The following is a 26,145-nucleotide window of genomic DNA, read 5'->3' on the forward strand; positions in this document are numbered from 1 at the left end:
TGTGTGTGTATTAACTATTGGTTCTGTTTCTGTGGTCGAACTCATTGATAAAACACCTCGAGAAACTAACGTCTTACGTAACTTTCTTTAGAGAATACACTACAGTCCCATCTTCTACAGCAGTAAACTCCTACTTTCCACGGCAGGACCGCAATCAGGCCTCAGGAGTCTGATCCTGACTGTGCGCGCTCACTCGCTCAGGCGGCCGACGCTGCAAGCCCACCAACCGCAGCGCTCCAGGTTCCTCCGTCCGCGGGACTTTCGCAGCAAGAATACTGGATTAGCACTAATCAAAAACTGCAGTCTCTTCCACTTTGTCACCATGACTTGTTCAGTGAGCTGGTAATACAGACTTGAGACAATAAACGCACGGATGACCTTGCTGCACTGACTCTGCTGTATTAAGTGGCAGAAGGAAGTGAAGACCCCCCTGTTCTGGATGATGGGTAGTTGCCAACCACCACCAGGATTCAAACCGCTACATCTTGCTACCATGAGGAATGCTGGCATGAAAACAAACCAACAAACTTGGGAGGGCAACACTGAAAGAAATGAAGAAAAATAAATGTGTTCCAAGTAAAACCACAGGTAAAACCTGAACAACCTCTGAACTTTACTTCAGCCAATTAATCCATTCCATTGGTAAAGGCAACCTGAGTTGGCACAATATACACTTGTGGAATTGCACCTGCATATAACAGTATCCTTTGGGACAAGGCCACCCACTCCAGTGTTCTGGCCTGGAGAATCCCATGGACTATACAGTCCATGGGGTCGCAAAGAGTCAGACGCGACTGAGCGAGTGTGACTTTTCACTTTCTCTTTGGCGCTTCCCAGGTGACAACAGTGGTGAAGAACCTGCCTACCAAGGCAGGGATGTAAGGGACGCAGGGTTCAGTCCCTGGGTTGGGAAGATCCCCTGGAGGAGGGCATGACAACCCTCTCCAGTATTCTTGCCTGGAGAATCCCACAGACAGAAGAGCCTGGGGGGCTACAGTCGAGAGGATCACAAAGAGTCGGACGTGACGGAAGCAACTTAGCACGCACGCATAACAGTATCCTAACTAAAGGGAACACAGAAGAGGTAAAAACAGTATGCAAGAATATAAAAAACTCTGTTTAAGGATAAATATACTGGGAAGGGCAGCAGAAATGGGGAAAACGATGTCCACTAAATGATTAGATCAACCACAAGCCTCGTGCTACCCAGCTTTTCAGAACAGATAAAAGAATGTATATGTCTGAATGAATCTCAAACATCAGGGCTCCTTAAACGTCTTTGAAAACTTGATGAAAGCTGTGGTCACTTCCATCAGAAAAAAGACTACACATAATATTTCGATTTCAGCTTCATGAGTCTCATGTCGTCCTACCACATAGGAGGTCTATGGATTAAAGTCAGGAACCTCTACTCTACACAGGGGTTGGAAAACCCATGAACACTGATGTTTGCGGACAGACACAGAAGAATAGAACTAGAAATGTGGTTTGGCTGAACACAGCTTATACAAATGACAGTTATTTGTGAGAACCATTTACTCCTGGGACTGATAACACTGTTCGCATGCCATGATACGCACACCTACCTGAATCTTAAGGTCAGTTTTATTGACGTCAGTGAACTTTGTCCATAAATGCTCAGCATTTCATGGAACGCAGAGCATGGTTGTTATTACAGCTTTTAAAAAGTTAAGGGAAAGTTAATCAGCAGATTGACAGGCAGTTAAGAGGTTCAGAAAGTGATATCAAAGAATCAATTTGGGAGGTGGAAGTCAAGTGGAACTCACCTGTCACTTTTTAATGGAATTATGAGGATAAAAACCAGTTACAGGGGCCAAAGTAGAAGTTGTTTAAGAGAAATTTAAAAATGGTTGTGCTGACTCATGTCAGAGAAAGCAGACTAAGAAAGGAAAATGAGATATAGCATCAAGTATCATTAGCATTGAATTCTTCAGCTTAAATATAGTCATGTGAATAAAAAAATAAGACATTGTTCCAATTTTCCCTGTTACAGATAATGAAAATCTCTGCCATTTCTATCAACAATAAATAAAAGTAGTTTTTCTTATCAGTTAAAGGAATTCAAACCTAACTTGACAACCTATCACTATAGTCAGCAAAGCTATTGGGGTTAGGAAAAAAAGACAAGCATATTTATTTAAAGAAAATCAGATGCTAGCAACATTAACTGAAATTAAGAATAAATATCTAGTATGTTTCTCTTATAAATAACTTTTAGAATCAATAGCATCCCCGGCTGTAAGAAAATAGCCTTGATCTCATGACATCTGCTGGCACCATAAAAATACTTCCATGTAATTTTTCCAGTCCAAGTACTGTTAAATACTGCAGTAATATATTAATCAATTCATCTGCTCAAACATTCAGCTTTCCTGGAGTCAGAAAGAACAAATAAAGCTACTTAGTAACGCTATTGTTTAACACAGGTAGCTGTTTTAAAGTGGATGGGACACACACATCAGCTACTTTCTTAATGAATTGTGAAAGAATGAGAATCTCAGCCCTGCAAAGATCAACAGGAACAGAGTATGCTCTGACACGCATGCTAAGACTCCTAAATGTGATAACAGTACTTGCAGGGACAGAAGTTTTTTAACACTGTCCAAAATGTGAAAGAAGTAGAGTGTAAAACATTATCCAATGTTAAATAGTTTTGCAGCATTTTACTTTTTAAGACTATATCCTCCTCAAAAAAGAAAAAAAAAAAAAAAAGCACAACATACAAAGTAGAAAATAGTGTCAATTTAAAAATCACAACATTAACAGTTTCTTAGAGATTAAGAAATGTTGTATTCTGAAATAATTCAGGAAAGCTATTGGAGGAAGAGCTAGGAGTGGCTTAATTTAAACCCTAGACTCTTAAAAGACACTCATGAGGAAAGGAAGTGTGTCACAGAGTCAGAGTACAGAGGCCAAGGCTCTGGTCCACTTCTACCACTAACTAGCTTTGGAGAGCTGGGAGAGACACGTGCTCTTTCTGTGCTCAATGTCTAAGGTGCTACCCAGCTTTACAGTCTTGAAAATTTAAGTAAGAATCTTAATAGTGTAGATGTACACACATCTTAATCATACGTCCCAGGAGGTTCAAGTGGTAAGGAATCCACCTGCCAATGCAGGAGATGTAGGCTGGATCCCTGGGTCAGGAAGGTCCCCTGGAGGAGGCAATGGCAACCCACTCCAGTATTCTTGCCTGGAGAATCCCGTGGACAGAGGAGCCTGGCGGGCTACAGTCTTTGGGGTTGCCAAAGTCAGACACAACTGACAAACACGCATTTTAAGTGTTTTTACAATCTGAGACTTGACAACACCACCAATAGTAGCCCTGTCTGAAAACAGGAGAGACCCATTATATATGCATCTCTTCCAGACATCTGCCTGAATCTTGCCTCATCCTCTGAAAAGATATGGTTGGCCTAGAGGGGAATAGCGACCACCACGGGGCTACTACAATTTCCAGTTAGGATAATTCAGTCACAATATAACCTATATGGCTTTTCCAGTGGTCATGTACGGATGTGAGAGTTGGACTATAAAGAGAGCTGAGCGCCAGAGAATTGATGCTTTTAACTGTGGTGTTGGAGAAGACTCTTGAGAGTCCCTTGGACTGCAAGGAGATCCAACCAGTCCATCCTAAAGGAGATCAGTCCTGAGTGTTCATTGGAAGGACTGATGCTGAAGCTAAAACTCCAATACTTTGGCCACCTGATGTGAAGAGCTGACTCATTGGAAAAGACCCTGATGTTGGGAAAGATTGAACGCAGGAGGAAAAGGGGTTGACAGAGGATGAGATGGTTGGATGGCATCAATGGACATGAGTTTCAGCAAGCTCCTGGAGTTTGTGATGGGCAGGGAGGCCTGGCGTGCTATAGTCCATGGGATCACAAAGACTCAGACAGTGACTGAACTGAGCTGATAACCTATATCCTTAGCAGAGCAGTCAAGAATCTTCTCTCTGCCTGAGTCTGTGCAGCCACAGGGGGTGAAACTATCTTAGAGGCGCCCCAGTCCAGAAGGAGAGGCACGGGAGTCTGCTGGCAGGGCCTCAGTGACGGAAGCAGAGTGTGTGAGTCAGGCAAGGCTGTCCCGTGCTCCCACGAGAGGACACGGGTGTTTGTACAGTCGACACGCGTGTGCAGTGCAAAGGAGCTCTGCTCTACGTTACCGGGCAGCCTGGACGGAAGGGGCTTGGGAGAGAGTGGACACATGGCCAAGTCCCTTCGCTGGTCACCTGAACCTACCACGACATTGGTACTCAGCTATACCCCAAACAAAAGGAAACAAGAGGATGTGGACAAAGGCGTTCTGCTTGGCGAAGGGCCCGCGGAGTTGCCGCACCCTGCATGCTGAACGGGGGCAGCGGGACAGAGCCTGTCAACGCACGAGGAATAGCAGCTGCTGCGCAGGGACCCAGGGTGAGAAGGCAACTTAGTGCAGCCAAGACAGGAAAGCAACCAGAGCTGCTTCGAAAAGACCCACGGCTCATGAGGAAAGGCTCCACATCCTGGACGGCATGGAAGACCGGAAAGGAGTCTCAGCAGGGGAGTGGCATAATCTACTAGTCTATGAGAGGTCACCTTCCAAGCAGAGAGGGAAATGGATGGGAGTAGAGACAATATTTAAGATAGCCAGTTAACACTCTAGGAAAGAGTCTCTAATTTATAGAACTAAAAGGACCAGTGGCCAATTACAGGATCCCTGATTTAAAATATATTTAAGAAATGTCACATCCAATGACCTTCATCGAATGTGTACAATATATATCATGCCAAGAACTTTACCATGCATGATCTCACTGAATCCTCATAAAAAAACCTATGAGCTTATTATACCTCTTCTGAGACTCTGAATGGATAAGTGATTTCCCAGAATCATATATCTGTTAGGTGAAAGATTATGTCTTATAACCAGGGGTGAAGGAAAAATCCAGAGTATCTCCCACGATCCTCTGCAGGAAGCCAAGGTGGACGTGGTAACATTTACTGAGATGAAGTATACAAACAGGGGAGCAGGTTTGCTAGTGGCTGCTGGCTGGAAGTGAGGGGAAGAGAGTCAGGTTGAACAGCCTGCATAGACACCTAAATGGTCCTCCAGTGGAGAGTTTGGCAGGTCATCTGACGTGAGAGGCACTCCTACTATGAATTATGCACCTAGAAGACACATACAGATACCAACTGTTATCTCGAGCCTATCTGTTTCAATCAAAACAAGAGAGGATTTCTGACTTCACGCCTTCCCCTTGAATCCACATCTCCAGTACTCACCACTGTCTTAAGCATAAGATTTCAAAAACAGCTTCCACCAGATTCAGTTTCTCACTGTCTAGTATATTCCTAATTGCGTGGTTTATGGTGGCAGCATATTTTTAAACAATTTTGGAAAGTGATTTAAGATTTTCAGTCATCCTATATACATATACAAATTTATTAGTAATAAATAATACCTAACAAATCTTCTTTACAGAAGAACTACAAATAATTTAATATGTAGATATTCCTCCCTCCAAGAGGTGGAGTTTAGTCACCCTCCCTTCCAAGAGTTGGTGAGATTTAGCTTTAGCAACTCGGTTCCAAAGACTAGGCAAAGTAGGGGAAGAGATAAGTAGCAACCAAACAGCAAAGAAATCCGGGACAGCACCCTCACCAAGTGCTGAAGGTTAAAATCACCAGACGTCAGGCAGCTTTGGGTACACCTGATAATACTTGACGAGAAGGGCCCTTCATCTCTATGGTATTCCTTCCCAAAACTCACGACTCCGTTTAATCATGTGGAAAAACGACAGGCAAACCCAAAATGAAAAGGCACTCTACAGGACACCTGTCCAGTACTCCTCAAGACTGTTAAGGTCACAAGAAACAAGGAAAGATTGAGAAACTGTCATGTATCCAAGAAAGCAAGGAAACATGACAATAAACGCAATGTAGCTGCCTGGACTAGCCAGAAGAGAGGGAGGACATTAATGGAAAAGTTGATGAAACCAAACACAGTCTGGGGTTAATAAAAAAAAAAATTATTATTCAAATAAAAAGTTTCATGCAGTGTGTGCACAGCTTTTTTTGCTTAATATGGCCACATAACTTGTCTTAAAGCCTTTGCAATAATCCTTTGAGAAAGGCACTAGTATTTTCATTCTACAGATGAAGAAAGTGAAGCTCATCGCAGTTTTTAAAATAAATTAAAAATAGACAGCTAATAAGTAACCAGAGTTGGAATGTATTAGTATGTTTACACCACCAGATTAATAGTGGTTCTATTAATATTTACTGGAGTCATGGGTTCACTTTATACGGCCTGCAGCCATGTTATTCCCCTCAGAGTCAGCCTATAACCAGCTTATTTACAGAATGCTGGAATCCAAAGACATTTCAAAAGACTGCAATATCCAATCAGTGCAGATCCAGTCACTTTCTCTTTTACAGAGAGCCATTCCAGAATTAATATTCCTTACCTGAATGACAGTAAGACATCGCCTAAGTTATCCGGTCTCTATTCCCCCCTCCCTTTCCTTGCCATATGTATCTTATTAACACATTCCTCAAAGTTTATTAATTTGTTTTCTTATGGGTTTCAAAGAAATCCCTTCACCAGAAGAGACTAAGACAATTAACAGAAGCTACTAAAGAAATATAGGATGCAACCAAAAGTCAAACTTCATTTTACTAGTTAGATACCAAGTTACAGAAATATGTTGTTACATATAGTCTATACTGACATCCCTGTTAATACAAGGTCTCTTCTATATGATACGTTTTTATCAGTGTGCACAGATTATAGCCTGCTTTAAAGCAGTTCCTACTACATCTGTGTGTTTTGTTTTTTTTTTTAATATCCTTAAATGCTTTCTAGGACTCTCCTTTTTATTTCTGAATCACAGTCAAGTTGCAGTGATTCTGGGTCCAGTTATTTAACTTTCCAGAGAAGAATGCATTATTCTTAATGAAAAATTAAAGTGAAGAGGAACTAAAGAGCCTCTTGATGAAAGTGAAAGAGGAGAGTGAAAAAGTTGGCTTAAAGCTCAACATTCAGAAAACTAAGATCACGGCATCCGGTCCCATCACTTCATGGGAAATAGATGGGGAAACAGTGGAAACCATGACTGACTTTATTTTTCTGGGCTCCAAAATCACTACAGATGGTGACTGCAGCCATGAAATTAAAAGAGACTTACTCCTTGGAAGGAAAGTTATGACCAACCTAGGCAGCATATTGAAAAGCAGAGACATTACTTTGTCAACAAAAGTCCCTCTAGTCAAGGCTATGGTTTTTCCAGTGGTCATGTATGGATGTGAGAGCTGGACTATAGAGAAAGCTGAGCGCCGAAGAATTGATGCTTTTGAACTGTGGTGTTGGAGAAGACTCTTGAGAGTCCTTTGGACTGCAAGGAGATCCAACCAGTCCATCCTAAAGATCAGTCCTGAGTGTTCATTGGAAGGACTGATGTTGAAGCTAAAACTCCAATACTTTGGCCACCTGATGTGAAGAGCTGACTCATTTGAAAAGACCCTGATGCTGGGAAAGAGTGAGGGTAGGAGGAGAAGGGGACAACAGAAGATGAGATGGTTGGATGGCATCACTGACTCAATGGACATGAGTTTGGGTAAACTCCGGGAGTTGGTGTTGGACAGGGAGGCCTGGTGTGCTGCTATTCATGGGGTCGCAGAGTCGGACACGACTGAGCGACTGAACTGAGCTAAATGAATATGTGACAAAGTTGGTGCAAATAATATCTCAAAGCTACAAAATGATTAATATTTTCTAATTTTAATGCTCCTCTTATAAGAAAAGCAAACTGTAAAAATTATACAGAAAGACCTATGTATAGCAGTTATTTTAAACTATCTCCCTCAACCATCTTTTTGTCTGCAGATATTGAAAACCTTAAGGTTATACCACACATTATTTTCAATATGTGAAATACAGAAGGACAGCAGTTATTTACAAATATTAAGATCTTTCTTGGATCACCTCAAGCTCATACGAAGTCATGTAGTGTCTACTCCATGACTCTACATTATATGTGAGCTTATCACTAGCGAAAGTAATGTGAACTTGATTCTTAAAAATTAACAGTTTAAGATATAAAATTGACACCAACTATCAGAGAAGGGAATCTAGTGTTGAAGAAACACTGACCAAGTTTATAAATTCAGTAAGATCAGTCAATCTTAAAGGAAATCAACCCTGAATACTCACTGGAAGGACTGATGCTGAAGCTGAAGCTCTAATACTCTGGCCACCTGATGCAAAGAACCGACTCATTGGAAACGACCCTGATGCTGGGAAACATTGAGGGCATTGGGAGAAGGAGGTGACAGAGGACCAGATGGTTGGATGGCATCACTGATTTGAGAACACGAACTTGGGCAAACTCCTGGAGACAGTGGAGGACAGGAAAGCATGGTGTGCTGCAATCCAGGGGGTCACAAATTGGCGACTGAAGAACAACAAAGAGTAAGTAAATGTTAATAAACTGGTGCTCGACAAATCAAAAGCATTAACAGGATTTTCCAGGATGGAAAGTGCACTTGGAACCAGCAGGTGAAAGTGTGGTCAGAAGTCAGAGGAACACTGGGGTCTCAGTCCTGAGAGAGGTGTGTAAGTGACCACATGAGCTGTCCCAGGTCCAAGTCCTGATGGAAACATATGATATTCAAGAAGAGACAAGTTTTATGTTTTAATAGCTGAGCCTCTAGTTCACAAAAAAAACTCCTGTGCCAGCTGCTAAGGAAACAAAGTGCCGGGAGCTGGTGGGCGTGGGCACCTGGAAAGCCCACAGGTATGGACACGGACGCAGCGCAGATACCACGGGGTGGTGCCTGAGGCAGCACCTAGATGGAGCCGAAGCTCCGTCACCTCCCCGTGAAGTCTGCCTCAGAACTGCTCAGTCCCCAAGTCACCTCAGTCCCCAACACCTGGGAGAGGAACAATGCTGGGCATCTGAAAAAGGAAAAGCGCATCACTCTCCCCCAGCTACACATGCCCCACTAACCTAGATTAACTCAGGTTGGCTCCTGAGACACAGCACGCTGATTCTGAGGTTTGTGACCAAAGTCAGAAGGGTGTCAAAGTGGAGAAAAGGGGCATATGGGGATTCTGGCAGGCTCAGCTGCCTTACCTGCCACAGCACAGCAGACTGGGTGACTTAAACCAGACAGTTATTCTTCCTGGGTCTGGAGGCTGGAAGTTTAAGATCAGGGCCAGCACAGTTGGATTCTGGTGAGAGTTCGCATCTTGGCTTGCCAACAGCTGACTTCTCGCTGTGTCTTCATGCAGCAGAAAGCGAAAGCACGCTTTCCAATCTCTCTTCTTGTGAGAGCACAGATCAGATCACGAGGGCCCTCCGCCAAACATCATCACAATGGGGACGAGGACTTCAACACGAGATCCATAGTGGGGACACAAGCACCAGGCCATCACAAGGAAGATACAAGGAAAATGAGATGGACCTGGGCTCTGGTAGGACAACAGGAACAAGGAGGTGCTTGTGGGCTGAGGTGCAGCCCGCTCAGGAAACAAGACGAAGTCCTCAGCAAGCAGTGACCTTCCTTCCTTCCCCCCAGAGTCTTTCTTTCACGATACCACCCCCCTCTGTCATCAAACACAAAATGAGGACAAACGTTTCAGAATACTTCTTTTGACAGAGCATAAAAATCATGACCGTGAAGTTAATGACCCTACTTAGAAGTTAAGTCAAGGGGTGAGTTTTCTGATAAGAATTAGACATCCCAACAGATGTTTTTTACATAAGAACCGCAAAAAAAGCCCGACACAGGACGGACCGCTCCCGCTCTCCTGCCTGAGGTCTCCTTAACTCTCCCTCCCTCCTCGGGCAGGCAGGACGTGTATACAGGACTACGGCCCAGGACATCAGGACATCACTACTTGCTTACACAGCCACAAATGGGTCATGAGTCAAGCCTTTTCAAAGTAGCTATTTCTTCATTACTTTTAAATTTAAATAATTTTAAATGATCCCCTTTCACCATTTTTACTTCCACTAAAAGAAGTAACTAACAATGAGTATATGTCTCTAAAAAGAGATGAAGCATTTAAAAAGCACAAAATAAGAAAAAATTATTCAAGATCTTCCAACACATTTATAAAGCCTTTGGAGCTTAGAGCCCTACTTACTCCAAAAGCTGTGCTGTCTCCTGAAAACACAGTAAAGAACTAAGGCAACCATCTGGAGATTGATTGATAATAAACTGGAAGAAAACACATATGTACAGATGCTTATGGCTAGAAGGTAACTTTGAGGTAGATGATCTAAACACAGAAGGTCACATTATCCCCAATCATTCAGAGATGGTTGTTGGATAGTCGCTTAGTCATTTCCTACTCTTTTACAACCCCATGGACTGTAGCCTGCCAGGCTCCTCTGCCCATGGAATTACCCAGGCAAGAATACTGGAGTGGGTTGCCATTTCTGTCTCTAGGGGATCTTCCCAACCCAGGAGTCGAACTCAGATCTCCTGCAATGCAGAAGGATACTTACCACTGAGCCACCAGAAGGTCCTTTAAGACAGAGCAGCCTGATAACAGACTGGAGCCCAGAATGTTACAGAGGGCTTTGAATTGCAGAGGCCCTGCTGGTATGACTAACTCAACAAATATTTAATGAGTGCTCACTATACCAGGCATTGCAATTGGTCTGAGGACACAGGAGTGAACAAGGAGACAGGGCCGAGGTCTGGCCCACAGAGGCTCACACTAAAGAGAGGGGCAAAGACACTGAATCAGTAAGTAATTTCAGTGTGCTGGTTTAGCAAAGGATCTGTGTAGGGAAACATCTTGAAGGAAGAGAGATTTAAGAGTGCATTTGTTTTCCTGAAGATATTCATCTAATTCCTCAAGTATTCTTCATTCACTTCCTTTGCACCAACACTTACTAAGCACGTTTGGGAGGCCGCTAGTAAGCTGGCGAAGGGGCTTAGTAGTAGGCATGAAAGATGGATGAGATTCAGGGCTCCTCTGAGGAGCAGATGCTGTGGTGGTGAAGATGGAAAGCATTTCCCTGGAAGACAATAAATGGATGACGCGGTATGAGAGTGAGAAGGCAGGAGGGGACAGGGGGAGTCTCCTGAAGGAATTAGAAGAAGGGCATTTCAGGCCAGGGGAGTTTCACGCACAACCCCCGGAGATCTGAGGCCCATGAAGGGTTAGACAGGAGCACAGCGGTCACGACCGGTCCTGAATCCAGCCACTTCCCCCTCTGAGCTTCAGGCTCGCTTCACACCGAGGCCCAGTGAGGGCCAGGCCCAGACGCGGGAGACGCGTCCCGCCTCACCGCCCCGGGATCTGGCCTCCTCACGCCGCGACCGCGGCCTCCTCACCCGGCGCTCAGCGCCCGCCTCAGACTCCGCGGCTTCCTCACCCCGTGCTCAGGGCCCGCCTCAGTCTCCGTGGCCTCCCCACCCCGCGCCCAGCGCCCGCCTCAGGCTCCGCGGCCTCCTCACCCGCGCCCAGCGCCCGCCTCAGTCTCCGCGGCCTCCTCACCCGCGCCCAGCGCCCGCCTCAGTCTCCGCGGCCTCCTCACCCGCGCCCAGCGCCCGCCTCAGTCTCCGCGGCCTCCTCACCCGCGCTCAGCGCCCGCCTCAGTCTCCACGGCCTCCTCACTCCGCCTCACCGCCCGCCGGGTTGGCCTCCTCACCCCGCGCTCAGCCCCCGCCTCGGGCTCCCGGCCTCCTCAAGCCGCCGGGCTCCGCCGTCCAGGACGTCCTGCCTGCTGCCCCGGCCTTAGCCGGCCCCGAATGCCTGTCTGGCCCGCTGTCCCCTGGCTGAGGCCACCTGACGGTGTCACCTCCATCCCCGGGGCCCAAGCGGGCATTGGCCCCCGCTGCCCCCCGCCTGCGCCTGAACCTCACCCGCCCTGGGCGTCCCGCTCGGCCTGGACACGCCACCTTCTCAGCACCTGGAGGCCCGACACAACCGCACGCGTGCTGTGAATTACCCGGAGGATGTGCTCAGATTCCTACTCTGCTAACGTGGCACCCATACACATGCCCGTCTCTGTTTATTATCACATGTTTAAACTGCAGATGGTGACTGCAGCCGTGAAATTAAAGACGCTTACTCCTTGGAAGGAAAGCTATGACCAACCTAGACAGCATATTAAAAAGCATGGACATTACTTGTCAACAAAGGTCCGTCTAGTCAAGGCTATGGTTTTTCCAGTGGTCACGTATGGATGTGAGAGTTGGACTAGAAAGGAAGCTGAGCGCCAAAGAATTGATGCTTTTGAACTGTGGTGTTGGAGAAGACTCTTGAGAGTCCCTTGGACTTCGAGGAGATCCAACCAGTTGAATATTCATTAGAAGGACTGATGGTGAAGCTGAAACTCCAATACTTTGGCCACCTGATGTGAAGAGCTGACTCTGTTGAAAAGACCCTGATGCTGGGAAACATTGAAGGCAGGAGGAGAAGGGGAAGAGAGAAGATGAGATAGTTGGATGGCATCAACGACTCAGTGGAGATGAGTTTGAGTAAACTCCAGGAGTTGGTGATGGACAGGGAGGCCTGGCGTGCTGCAGTCCATGGGGTCGCAAAGAGTTGGACACAACTGAGTGACTGAACTGAACTGAACTAAACTGCTTCAAGAAACAGGTTACACTTGGAACTCACAAGTTAACTTCATTGAACATTTTTATTACCTTATGTGTTCACACAGAGGGAAAAGGGAGAGGAAGGACTCACAGTCCTATAAAAACACAAAGTTTAGTCTCTCAGTCATGTCCTACTCTTTGCGACCCCATAGACTGTAGCCCACCAGGCTCCTTTGTCCATGGGATTTTCCAGGCAAGAGTACTGGAGTGGGAACCACTAAAAATATTTCCAGTCACAAAGAAAACTTCAGAGGCCTGTAAGGACTGAACACTCCAGGCCAGGCTAATTTACTGAATTATAGAGCTTGAATTTGGATACATTTAATAACATATCTTATTTTCTCACTAGCTGTCCCAACAGGGAGCTTTGAAGCAATAAGATTCACTTGAATGAAGAGGTAGCAGTGCATTTATATCCTGTTAAAGATAACACTTGGACTGACTACCTGTTACAACTAAAGAACAACTTTGTACATGAAAGTCCTACATGGAAAGTTGTCACTTACTAAGTTAGGGTCACTAACTAACTGTCCCTTCAGGACAGTACAAGAAGTAAAGCAGACTAAGCTAAAAAGTATAAGATACAGTACAATGAGAGGGAAAATGCAAGCAAAGTCCCTACTAAACAGTCCATGAAGACTGAAAGAGGGAAAATATCATTCAAATACTGCATTACACTCACAACAAACGTGTGAACATAACAAAAGATTTGCAATCCCCTACTCTTCTCTGTTCTAGCTTATAATGTTAGTCAAATACTCTCCATGATATAAATCAAAGAAAGTACGGTTTTAACAAAAAATGCTACCACAAACCAGTAAAGAAAATGGTGAAGAACACGTTATATGCATTGCTTTTTTAGCAGCTCATTCTAATCAGAATGTTGTCTCAAGTCCAGCTATTTTTAAAAAAAAATTTTTTTTTTTTTTGCACCTGGTGAATTTTTCAACCATATCACCCTGAAGTATGACTTAAAAAGTAATTAACTGATGACAATGCATTTGTTAACCAAGTTAAACTCAGCATCCTGGCATGAATGCCCACAACTCTTCAAGCCCTGACCATCAAACACTAGGAAAATTCAGTCAATTAGCCTAAGCCAGCAACTGACAAAATTTACCATGAAGTTAGGTATTTTGAAACTGACATTCTTGCTTATGAATTCTGGGTTCAACCACACACACACAAAAAAACGAATACCAAAACCAAAATTCATTTAACCCTCTGCTTGATGGGCAAACTGTATTCCTTTTTTTTTTTTTTTTTTTTTTGCTATATGACTTTTTTTTTGGTTATAATGGCAGTTAAGCTCTTATCATAACCTTTCATCAGGTAGTCTTAATATGCATAACAAGTGCACATATGAGTCCACTTCCCCTTTCTGCACAAAGTCACACCTTGTAATATGATTTCTTGCTTGCATTTTGATCTATATACTTGCTTTAAAATAATGTTCATAAAGTAAAATGTTAGTATTTAAATATAAGTAAAAAACTTACTCAACAGCCACTTAAAACTACTATTCTTTGATCCAGTAATTGTCCAACAAAATATTTTGAGCACATGCTCCCAAACTGTGTATACTTATGTACCTATAAATTCAACACATGTGCCACTGAACCAATATGTGATATTCTTTTCAAAACATTTATAAAACACAAAAATTAGAAAAATAAATAAAAATAGATTCTCTTCTACATTCCTTTAGCATCCCAATATATTATTCACCCCCTGGATATGAATATCCCACTTTGGAGACCTCTGCTTTAGTTAAGATATGAGTGACTGCTTTACTTTAGTTCTAAAGTCTATTTAAATGAAAAAAAATTATTTTTTTTAAATGCTTAAAACAGTCTCAGAGGACCTTAGTTAGTCCACCTGTGATATGTGCATGGCATATAGAAGGATCATTCAACATGCAGATAATATATTAGTAAACAGAAAAATGAACAAAAACTAATTAGAAGCAAATAGATTATTTAGCATATTACTTCTGTAATGTCTATCATTTCAAATATAAGAGAATGATCAATTGAAACTGATTTAATTATTATATACAAAATAAATAACCCTCCAGTAATCTTTGAATGTGAATGCTGATCATGATGTGGAAATTTAGCTTAAAGTACACCCTTCAAGTAAAGTTACTTCATTTTCAAAAGCAAGAATGATGAATGAAACTAACCAATGTACTATACATGTAAGAACTGCAACTGATTTAGTTTCAACAGATATAGAAAAAGGATGAGGAAAAAAAAAAGAAAAAGGATGAGAATACATTTAAAGACCGTGCCCACTAAAAACACTATCAGGTTGACATGTCCCAAGTAAAAGGGAGACTAAAGGTAGTCTCTTGAATAAATGAAGCTTTGATGTCATTTTCATCTGAAATTTTCATGTATGTGAGGAGGAGCAGAAGTTTACATTGACTGATCTAGGTCTTGGGTCAGCAAACCACAAGCTAAGGGCCTAAGATTGAAGCCACTTATTTTTGAACAGTCTTCAACTGAAGAATAGTTTTTACATTTTAAAATGGTTTTTAAAAATCAAAAGAAGAATAATATTAAGTGACATGAAAATTATATGAAATTAAAATTGCAGTTGTTAATAAAGTTTCATTGGAACACAGCCATGTGCATTGGTTTCTGTGTTGTCTGTGGCTGATTTCACTCAATTATCAGGGTTGAGAGTTGCCAGAGAGACCTGTGACCCTCAAAACCTAAAGCAGTTCCATCTGTCCCTTTCCAGGCTCTTTACCCAGTACAGGAAACTGATCTTAATCCCCTCAGTCCCACACTTCCCCTTTCTTATTCTATCCATGGAGCGAGGGATGGTTTGTTTGTTTTTTAAAACCAACATGGTAAATTCTCTCTTACCCACCCCCCTCACTTATCTGCATTAAGAGTTAGAGGCAAATGCTGAGTTCCACATCTTTACCCCCAATGCAGCTGCTTCTATAGCCACCTTTTGCTCTCATAATGGTTACTTTCTATTTTAAGTATAATTTGGGTTTTCAGCTGATACAAACTCAGTCATTTTTTTCACAGGCTTTCTTTGTTCTGATATCAACTTACCCTTCTAACCTTATATCTCATTACAATATTCATACTTTATAAAATTTGCAAGATAAATTGTATATCCCACATTTGTCTGCCAGGTTTTGCCTTTTTTTAGAATGTAATTTCCACCTGGGATACTCTTCACCAAAGATCTACCTCGTTAAAATCCTGCCAGATTTCAAGATCCACCCTTCCCGAAGAAGACACCTCAATCTTCCCAGTCAGAATTATCACTTCGTTGTGAAGACTGCTGTAATTCTCATTATCTCCATCTGGTGTGCATGCTGCTAAGTCACTTCAGTCATGTCCAACTCTTCGTGACTCTATAGACTAGCCCGCCAGGCTCTTCTGTCCATGGGATTCTCCAAGTAAGAATACTGGAGTGAGTTACTGTGCCCTCCTTCAGGGGATCTTCCTGATCCGGAGATCGAACCCGCGACTCTTAACGTCTCCTGCATTGGCACAGACAGATTCTTTACCACTAGCACCACCTGAGAAGCCCCTCCATCTTGTATTAATCTTATTTGTTTATCTCAGATTAACTGTTGCTGCCTTATCAGTAAACTGTACATGTGGATGCCAAGCAGGGTTTTATTTATCACATTCATTCATACTCTAACCTCTTCCCTGTCCACACCCTGTCCCCACCCCTCCACACACCATAAAGTGTCCAGTTCATAATATCCAAAAGATCAGACTTATAACAGAGAGGACTTCAAGTGCCATGAAAATGGTATTCAATAATAATAAATCAAAAAATGACATCATTCTCTTTTCAATTATTCTCAATCTTTCTGATTACATCAAGAAGAAAACCTCAATTTGTGCTACTATGGTTTAAACTCTCTAATCTTTGATAATCTCCCTTTTTAACAAAGAGAAAAACGATTCTAGGCCTGGAGCCTTCTGGAGACAAGCATTTCTGCTACAGTTTAGTAAAAATGCTTTGTTCTTATTGCTTCTATTTATGGCATGAATACTGGTTTTCAATTTAATGAAAATTAGTAATCTCAGTCAGTAAATTGCAATTCAGTTCAGTCGTTCAGTCGTATCTGACTCTTTGCGACCCCATGAATAGCAGCATGCCAGGCCTCCCTGTCCATCAACAACTCCCAGAGTTTACTCAAACTCATGTCCATCAAGTCGGTGATGCCATTAAACCATCTCATCCTCTGTCGTCCCCTTTTCCTCCTGCTCCCAATCCCTCCCAGCATCAGGGTCTTTTCCAATGAGTCAGCTCTTCGCACGAGGTGACCAAAGTATTGGAGTTTCAGCTTCAACATCAGTCCTTCTAATGAACACTCAGGACTGATCTCCTTTAGGATGGACTAGTTGCATCTCCTTGCAGTCCAAGGGACTCTCAAGAGTCTTCTCCAACACCACAGTTCAAAAGCATCAATTCTTCGGCACTCAGCTTTCTTCACAGTCCAACTCTCACATTCATCTATGACCACTGGAAAAACCATAGCCTTGACTAGATGAACCTTTGTTGGCAAACTAATGCCTCTGCTTTTTAATATGCTCTCTAGGTTGGTCATAACTTTCCTTCCAAGGAGTAAGTGTCTTTTAATTTCATGGCTGCAGTCACCATCTGCAGTGATTTTGGAGCCCCAAAAATAAAGTCTGACACTGTTTCCACTGTCTCCCCATCTATTTCCCATGAGGTGATGGGACCAGAGGCCATGATCTTAGTTTTCTTAATGTTGAGCTTTAAGCCAACGTTTTCACTCTCCTCTTTCACTTTCATCAAGAGGCTCTTTAGTTCCTCTTCACTTTCTGCCATAAGGGTGGTGTTATCTGCATATCTGAGGTTATTGATATTTCTCCCGCCAATCTTGATTCCGGCTTGTGCTTCTTCCAGCCCAGCGTTTCTCATGATGTACTCTGCATATAAGTTAAATAAGCAGGGTGACAATATACAGCCTTGACATGCTCCTTTTCCTATTTGGAACCAGCCTGTTGTTCCATGTCCAGTTCTAACTGTTGCTTCCTGACCTGCATACAGGTTTCTCTGGAGGCAGGTCAGGTGGTCTGGTATTCCCATCTCTTTCAGAATTTTCCACAGTTTATTGTGATCCACACAGCCAAAGGCTTTGGCATAGTCAATAAAGCAGAAAGAGATGTTTTTCTGGAACTCTCTTGCTTTTTCTATGATAAATTTAGGTTAACAAAAATGAGGTGATTTAAACAAAAATATTAAGCAAATTATAGCACAGGGGTTATGCATATACAACAGAAATCAATGGTATTACATAAAATGGAAGAAACATTTGATTGTAGCAGATAATCAATAAAGCCAAATAACTTTAATCCATCAAACTCCTTGTTAACTATTTACATCACTAAAAGAAAATCATGCAAAAGACGAGGGGTCCTCAAAAGAAAAGGAGGTGACATTTGATAATGTCTAGAGACATTTTTTTGGAGTAGAAAATGGCAACCCACTCCACTATTCTTCCCTGTCTGGTGGGCTACAGTCTATGGGGTCACAAAGAGTCAGACACGACTGAGCATACACACACACAAACACACACACAGACATGTTTGGGAGTCACAACTGGTGGGTGAGGGTAGGGGAGCTACCTGCAACTAGTGGGTCAAGGCCAGGGATACTGCTAAACATCTCACAATGCACAGAACAGCCCCACAACAAAGAGTTATCTGGCCCCAAATCTCTACAGTGCCAAGGCTGAGAAACTGCTCTGAGAAAGAGAGCAAGCTGAACACTTCCTACCCTCTGCCCACAGTTATGAATCGTCCTCTGTGCAGCACGCTGTCCTTGTTTAATCTTTGTCACCGATAAGATTGCTGAGGAAAATCTCCCACCCCACCTTTCATTATCTTACATCGCCCAAACAGCCGCTGCCCTCAGTCAGCAATTAGAATTTTAAAAACAGACTGCACTGGAGCATGTCCTTTATATGCTAATACTAGGCCATCGATAGTTAGATCTAACTTCCTAATTAAACCATGGAAGCTATGAAATTTTCAGATGACCCTACATTATCAAATAGATTTTTTTAAATAATTAAAGATTAGTACCATTTCAGTCAAACCTTCATTCTAACTGCTATCGATTTCATGTAAAGTTCTTTGACTTGAATTATATGCTTCATTGACTCAAATACTATATTTTGCGGAATAAACCTGACCTTGACATTTTTTAATTCAATATTTTTTATTAGATACATTAGCTTTCCTGAAAGGGAGTCTAAAGAGAACTACTTTTTAAGCTAGCAAAAATAAAATCATTAACATAAAGCAATATAACTGTTAGTAGCTCAAACAGTTCACTTGGCTACCACTCAGTACTTTATTCTCAGACTATTATTGCAAATACATAATCCACACAGATGTGTCTGAGGGTAAGTGTTTACAAGAAAGGTCTTTGAAGCTATTTTGTGGTTAGTGTTTTCGTTCTTTCTCTTTTTTTTTTCCAAGTAGAGTTCACCAGAGCAACTTAGAAGCAGACAGCACCTGGGTCTTTTTATGTTTTGTTTTGCTTTGTTTTTCCAAATCAAAAGTTATTTTTACCCTTGCAACAGTATTTGAACAAGGAAAAATATTGTATTCTTAAAGTAATGACGCTATCATAATCTTCACTTGACTTATAGGTTCTTTAGGACAGTATTTCTAAATTTAGCATTTACTATGTATTAACTTTAGTAGCAGGCATAGCTTGGAGGTATTTCACGCTTTTGACTTCAAGCTGGTTTGACTCTAACTCTGACATGCCTGTGGTAAAGTGATGGTAACGGTGAGACTGAACCCTTCTCAGTTCAGTCACAAAGCAGCCTGCCAACAGCAAAGCAGCACGATTCTGAACAGGAAAATTTACAGAGGTGGCAGTTACCAACACTCACACCACCAAGAAAGAAAGCCAAATGCTGAGTGAGACGAGGGTCACGGTCGCACATGTTTCAGGGAGAAGATAAGCAGGTCACCAGATTGTCCTTTCCTTGGGGTCCCCAGAACTGAGATGATCATATCAGGACCCACAGTGCCAGCCCATTTTGTTACCATTCATCCATTCTCTTCAAAATCGTTTATTGAGCACCTGCTGGGCACTGACACTATGGCAGGCGACGAACACACAACAGTCAATCAGCCAGACCTACAGACCCTGCCCTCCAGGAGCCAGCGGTCAGGTGGTGCAAAGAGCATGTGCAGCCCCTTTCTATTCTCCCACTTGCAACCCCACCTCGCTCCTGAGTCCACTGCCTGAGAAAAGAATCGGTGCACCAAGAACAAGACAGCGACTGAACAGGTACACTTCAAGTTCCTAGTGAGATTAAAAAATAAAGACCACAGCATCCCCATGAGCTCAAGAAACCCAGCGCAGCGAGTGTGGCCGGAGGCCCGCGGGCACTGCGGGGCCTACAGGCGAGTGTCAGGGAAGATGGAGAACTCAGGAGCCCCGGCGGAGAGGGGCCGGAAGGGCGTGGACAAACAGGGGAGGGCCAGGGAAAAGAGGGTCTGAGTCCTTCCTAGCCCGGAGCACAGGCTGGAGCCGTTCTCTTAGAAGACGCACCCTCTGCTGTTCCCTTACAGGAAACATTTGCTGACCATTGCCTGAGAACAAAGTTCCGTGTTACTGAGTGGAATACAGCCCTGCTCAGGCCTCTGGATTCCTCTGCTTCACAGTGAAGGTGCTCCTGGTCCAGCCTCCTGAAACGCTCAGTCAGTCCAGGAGATACTCCACCCTCGTCTTAGAGAGACATCAGAGTTTTTCCAAAGTGTTTGAAAAGGGAGACCCAATCATGCTGGAAATAAACACAGGGGAATTTGTCTCTACAGAGCCACGCCATCAGACAGGACTCAGGGTCACCAACTGGTCTGCAAGGCACCTCTCAAAAGGACTGTCTCCTGTTTTAATCCAGCACACACAGAGTTAGGCCTAAAACAGTCCTTTTAAAACTGAGTCACAACCTACTGGTGGGATGTGAAATCACATGGGTTCAGTCAATATTTTTAAGAAGCTAGGATAAAATCAAACAGCATAGAATAGGAAATATCAAAGTACATGGTTGGTAATAAGAATAAACATTATGTTATCAAACTTCCCCCCATTTGACACACACATATGACTCACTACCTAAATCTGTTTGGTTCCTAAGCAAGGGTACACACAGCAAGGGACCCTATATAATTATAGTTACATGGGGTTGCTATATAAGTTTTTTAAAAATCGTGAACCAAGTCAAAGGAGGGGGGAGCAGGTACTGAAAGTCATTAGCCTGAAAAAACTATAGTGAACTGGCATGAAAATGGTTTAAAAGTTTTAATTCCAAATAAATCAATTTCTACTCAAAAGAAAACAGAAGTAGATTTTTTAACCTTTCACCAAAATACTTTAATTTTGTGATTTTCACACTCTTATTCTTCTGTCCTAATTATCTTTCATTTGCTTCTCTGAACTTGTGTGTGTGTGCTGCAGGATGGTGGGGGGACACACATCTGATTTTGTGACAAATATCCTTTCAATCTCATACCAAAGACAGAAACAAAAGGTGAGAAATAACTGAAGCCCGAACCTCAGAGCAGCCCAGGCCGAGTTCTGCCCCTCTGTCTGCCAAACCACCAGATGGGATCTTGGCCACAGAGAAGTTTGCTTCTCCCTTGGAAAAACCTTTAAAATACCAGTTTCTCAAATCACTGGGCAAAGGACCAAGCACTCTCTAGGATACAGAGCCCTGAATGGGACCAAGGCCAATTCATCTTCTTAAGTAGAACTGAATTTGTTGTGAACTTGGTTTTCGTGAACTTTTAAACAAATTTTATAAACACAGCAGTATTTTCAAGTGTGGTTTTCAGAAAAACAAATTCGCTTACCCGAAACTCTTACATAATTCCTCTCAGCACCTTTCAGTTCCTGACTCACTCGCAATCTGAAAAAGGAACGCTCTCACATCTCCCCTGGTCTGACTGTTCACATGCGGGTTGGTGCCATGAGCACCACACAGGGAATCCAGGTGGTTACAGCCACGGGAATTTTGTTCCCCGAAATCCCCAAATACAGCCTCAAAGTGTGATGCCCTGATGGTCATATGTCCCATCGTCTTGAATTCAGGAGTCACAGCTTACAACAGGTAACTGCAATGGCTTACTCTCTTACCAAACCCACACTAGCCTGGAGGGAACTGTGTACACCCTGTAACTAACCACAACGGCCCCACACAGCACCAGGGACATTGTTGTCTTACTCTTAATCACAGCCGTGTCACTAAGAACTAAATGTCTGGGCTTTAGCGTCCCCACTGGCAGGCAGACGTGGCCCAAGGCAGAGAGGAAAGAGAGGAAAGGCTGGAAACCAACTGACCAAGCCTCAACTTTATTCTAGTGGGGTAAGGAAGCACACTTTCGTCACTCAATCAATACCTACGATTATAATTCTGTTGAATTCTCTGGCTTTAGAGATTCTTAGCAATTATGTTTGTAACATAGTTTTTTGTTTGTTTGTTTTAGGTTTATTTTGTTGGAAAAAAAAAATAAGTTTTGGGAATTCCCTGGTTGGCCCAGTGGTTAGGAGTCTGCTTTTCCACTGCTGGTTCAATCCCCAGTCAGGGAACCAAAAGCACTCATGCTGAGCCGAAAAAGACAAGCAAGCATGCAAAGAAACAAAACATTCTGATCATGAAGTGACGGTATTTCTCAGTCTCAACCAAATGGAGTACATATCACCTCACCAATACTGCCATCTACAGAGAACCTGCCTAATATACTTGAATACTGAGAAAGAGGATAGAAGGAACCATTTTTAACCTCGTCTCAAAATATTTTAATTCTCTGATTTTTATAGCAATCAAAGGACTCGACAGCAGAGTGATAGTCTGAGCATATATAACTGATTTATATTCGTGCTCCAAAATTACTGCAAAATACAACAACCTTTTTTAAAAAACATAACAAACTCCAAATTCCTTAGGTTTTCCCTATGAAGTCTACCATTCTGTATATGTATGCAATTGGTACTTTCCCATTCATTACATAAAAGGAAGTTTCCTGAGTTAAGTTTGTGACCCTTAATCACACAGCCAATGTGTGCTGACGGTAAGTCAGAGCGAACGAGGGGCGTCTAAGTAAATGTTACTCAGAAGACAGGCAGACTGGTGGTGGGACAGTCTCTACACCATCAGGCGCTTCCTCTACTGGGTGGCAGTTCCTGAAACTCACCAATTTTAAGTAGGTTATCACTTTCATCTGAAGTTTACAGGGTTCCACTGCAGCTCATCATACAATTATGTACACTTCAAACCTTACGGGAGATGTTTTATTTTCAGCCTTATTAGGGAATGCATGCAACAGCAGATCTTTAGATGAACATTGAAAAGCTTGATCAAAGCAGGATTTTACATATTATTCAATGCTCAAATATTCTGAAACCTTTTCAGAGCCTGGCAACTGCTAAATTTCAGTCAGAAGTTTTGCCCTTCTTACACACCTCTGCACTCGTGAGCCATTAACAGTAGAGGCAATTCGGAGAGAAGTGGCCCTTACACAGTTCCACTAAGGACCAACACCCAGAAGCCCATACTGTGGTCACCAGTGACACTGAAAAGAAAAAGACTGCTAACTCTATTCAGCAAAATAAAAAGAAAGAAAGAAAAAAGGACATTTGCAAAGAAATATTAAGTATAGAAGCTTCAATTTGTTAACGGTTGAAATTACATCTTTAGATTCCATATAATAAAGGGTCTGATTCTAAAGTGAATATTGAAAAGAGGTCTCCCTACCTATGAATAACAGAAAGGAGGAAAAAGGAAGGGGAAAGTATTTTTCAGCGGATAAAAATATAAGAACATAGGGTATCATTCACATTGCAAGACCACTACCTGTTTGGATCTTCAAAGCAGGGACGGGGGACATTTCTGCAACCCCAGGGAGATGGTTTTCTGCATACATAATTAAACAAATCACTCCAGCACGTCAAAGAGCAGCAGAACTCTTCTCACTAATTACCACTGCCTTTCCTTTAAAGCCACACTAGTTCATTATTCTGCCTTCAACTCCCTTAAATGATTCATCCCCCTTCACTCCTGAGCAGACTCTGCAGGGAAGCTGGTGTTTAAGTTTAATCTCCAGTGCCACTTGCTTCGGTGAGCTTGATGAGGGGAAGGAGGAAGAATTGAATCTAATATTTCTGTCAAGATTTGGAGAGGCGTCCTCCGCCCCTCATCCCCAAAAAATAACTAGACAGACAAAACCCTCTGGCAAGCTATAATCGTGAGCAGAGACGCCGCTTAGGCAAGCAGGGCCCACGTGCGGTGAAGCTGTCACCCACGGAGGCGGCAGCCGGCGAGGCGGCGGTGGGGGAGGACCCGGGCTGCCGCCCGCAGCTGCACCGGCCTGGGCGCGCCCGGGGACGCCGGCTCGCTCGTGAACGGTCCCGAGCTCTCTCCAGGAGCCGGCAGAACCCAAGGGCCGGGAGGCCGGCCCCGGTATTCCGGGGAGCTGGAGCCGCAAAAGGCAAGCGCCCGAAGCGCGCCGCGGGCAGAAGCCCCAGCCGGCGCCCAGGATGCCCGGCTCCCCCAGGTCCGAGCGCCCCAGCCCGCCGCCCCCAGCCCCTCGAGCCGCCCCGCCGTACCGTCCCAGCTCCGACTCCACCTCGAAGAAATCGCCCAGAGCATCCCTGTTGGAGCCGTCGACCCAGTAATCCGGCACCAGGCTCCCGGGCCCCGGGGCCACGGTGGAGGTGACCGAGGAGCAGGACGAGGCGGAGCACGAGGGCGTCGTGACTTTGAGCATCTTCGCGGCGGGACTCCGCTGGCGCCGCCGCCGTTTGCCGGAGCGAGGAGCCCCCGCGCGTCCCCGCCCGCGAGCGCCGGCGCGAGCGGCGCCCTGCAAGCGCGCGCCCCCGCCGGCCCCTCCGCGCGGCTGCGCTCCTCTCCGCGCGGACTGCGCTCCCCTCCGCGCGGGCTGCGCTCCCCTCAGCGCTCGGAGGCGTGCGGGGGCGCGAGAGACCGGGAGAGGGTGCAGGAGAGCCGAGCCGCCCGCGGGAGGGGCGGAGGCTGTGGCCGGGAGCGGCGCCGCCCCGCGCTCCCTCCTCCAGCACCCAGCCTCCCCAGCCCTCCTCTTTCCCTCCTCTGCGCGGAGCCCGCGGGGCGGGTACGGATGCGGGAGACTGGGTGAGCCCCCCGGCCGGAGCATCCCTCCCGCGCCCTCCCGCGGGAGCCGGGGCCGGGGCCGGGGCAGGGGCGCGACCGCGCGCCCGGGGGCACCTGGGCCGGCGCCCTGCAGGGCGGCGTCACGGGGACGGGTGGGGTGGTGCCACCCGAGCCGCCCGGTGCGAGGCCCTCCACCAGCGCCAGCGCAACAGCCATCCCGCCTGCCCCCGTCAGAGGGCGTGTCGGTGGCTGGGGTGTCCGGCCCACGGCCGCCGGGCCTCCGGAGCCGCGGCGCGCAGAGCCGGGAAGGCGGAGGAAGGGACGCGCTGACCTGACTCCCTCTGGACGAAATCTCCGGCGGGGACAGCTGCTGCTCGCGCTGCCTCCTCGGCACTGCTGGAGCTCCTGAAAGGGCAGCTGGCTGCTGTGACTGGCTGACTCCAGCTTCTGAAGGCTAGCGGCAGAAGTGACCAGAGAATTCCAGGTTTGGAAGGGGCCTCTGGAAGCCAACTAGTCCAGCCCTCTGCCATAACGCGGGACTTGGCATCATTCATGACAGAGGAGACTGCTATATTTAAAGCTCTTTCCTCTTCCCAAGAGAGCTGTCCCATCACAAGTCTTCTAATGTCTGTCCATCAACCTTCAGACTATCGTTCTAAGTATTGGTTAAGTTTACATTGAATATTTCTACCCTTGAACATTTTTCTTTTTAGATTTCAACAGAGATGAACAATAACTAGTCATTATATTCTGTAATGAATCTTTGTATACATAAAGACATTACATCACATCTTTCTGGCTAAATAACTTTGAGCCCTTTATTTAATCTTCACACGTATTAGTCTTTTTTTTTCTCTCCCGCAACATGTACTAAACTCTTTTCAGTGTCTCCATTCCTGATTATACCAGTAAACATGGTCCAATAGTTTCTTCTATTACTGATTAATTTATCACTCTTAAGAGCTTTTGTGCTATATTGGTGAACTACCAAAAATAAAACAAGCAAAAACCCCAAAATCTATCTAATTAATGACAGGAATGTGACTCATCATTTCATTGACAATTAAAAGTAAATTCAGAAACTATTCTTCACAGATAATTTTATGAAGATCAGCATATGATCAGTTTACAAATGGCCTAAAGAACAGCAAGTACATGTAGATTCACACAAATTCAATTAATACCAAATTCAGTTCAGTTCAGTCCCTCAGTCGTGTCCAACTCTTTGTGACCCCATGAATCACAGCACGCCAGGCCTCCCTGTCCATCACCAACTCCCAGAGTTTACTCAAACTCTTGTTCATCAGGTCGGTGATGCCATCCAGCCATCCCATCCTCTGTCATCCCCTTCTCCTCCTGCCC

The 26,145-nt window shown here is 44.4% G+C and overlaps 1 protein-coding gene across 1 annotated transcript in view; it reads right to left on the reverse strand.

The window, feature by feature from the left end:
• The window catches only part of CAMK4 (calcium/calmodulin dependent protein kinase IV), a 246,675-nt gene extending 221,779 nt beyond the window's left edge, over window positions 1-24,896 (reverse strand). The window contains exon 1 of the mRNA XM_043464487.1: window positions 24,264-24,896. Coding sequence (XP_043320422.1) covers window positions 24,264-24,826 — 563 coding nt within the window. The 5' untranslated portion in view covers window positions 24,827-24,896. The remainder of the gene's footprint in view (window positions 1-24,263) is intronic.
• Window positions 24,897-26,145: the final 1,249 nt, after the last annotated feature.

The sequence above is a fragment of the Cervus canadensis genome, chromosome 4, assembly GCF_019320065.1.
Source record: "Cervus canadensis isolate Bull #8, Minnesota chromosome 4, ASM1932006v1, whole genome shotgun sequence".
Classification (NCBI taxonomy): domain Eukaryota; kingdom Metazoa; phylum Chordata; class Mammalia; order Artiodactyla; family Cervidae; genus Cervus; species Cervus canadensis.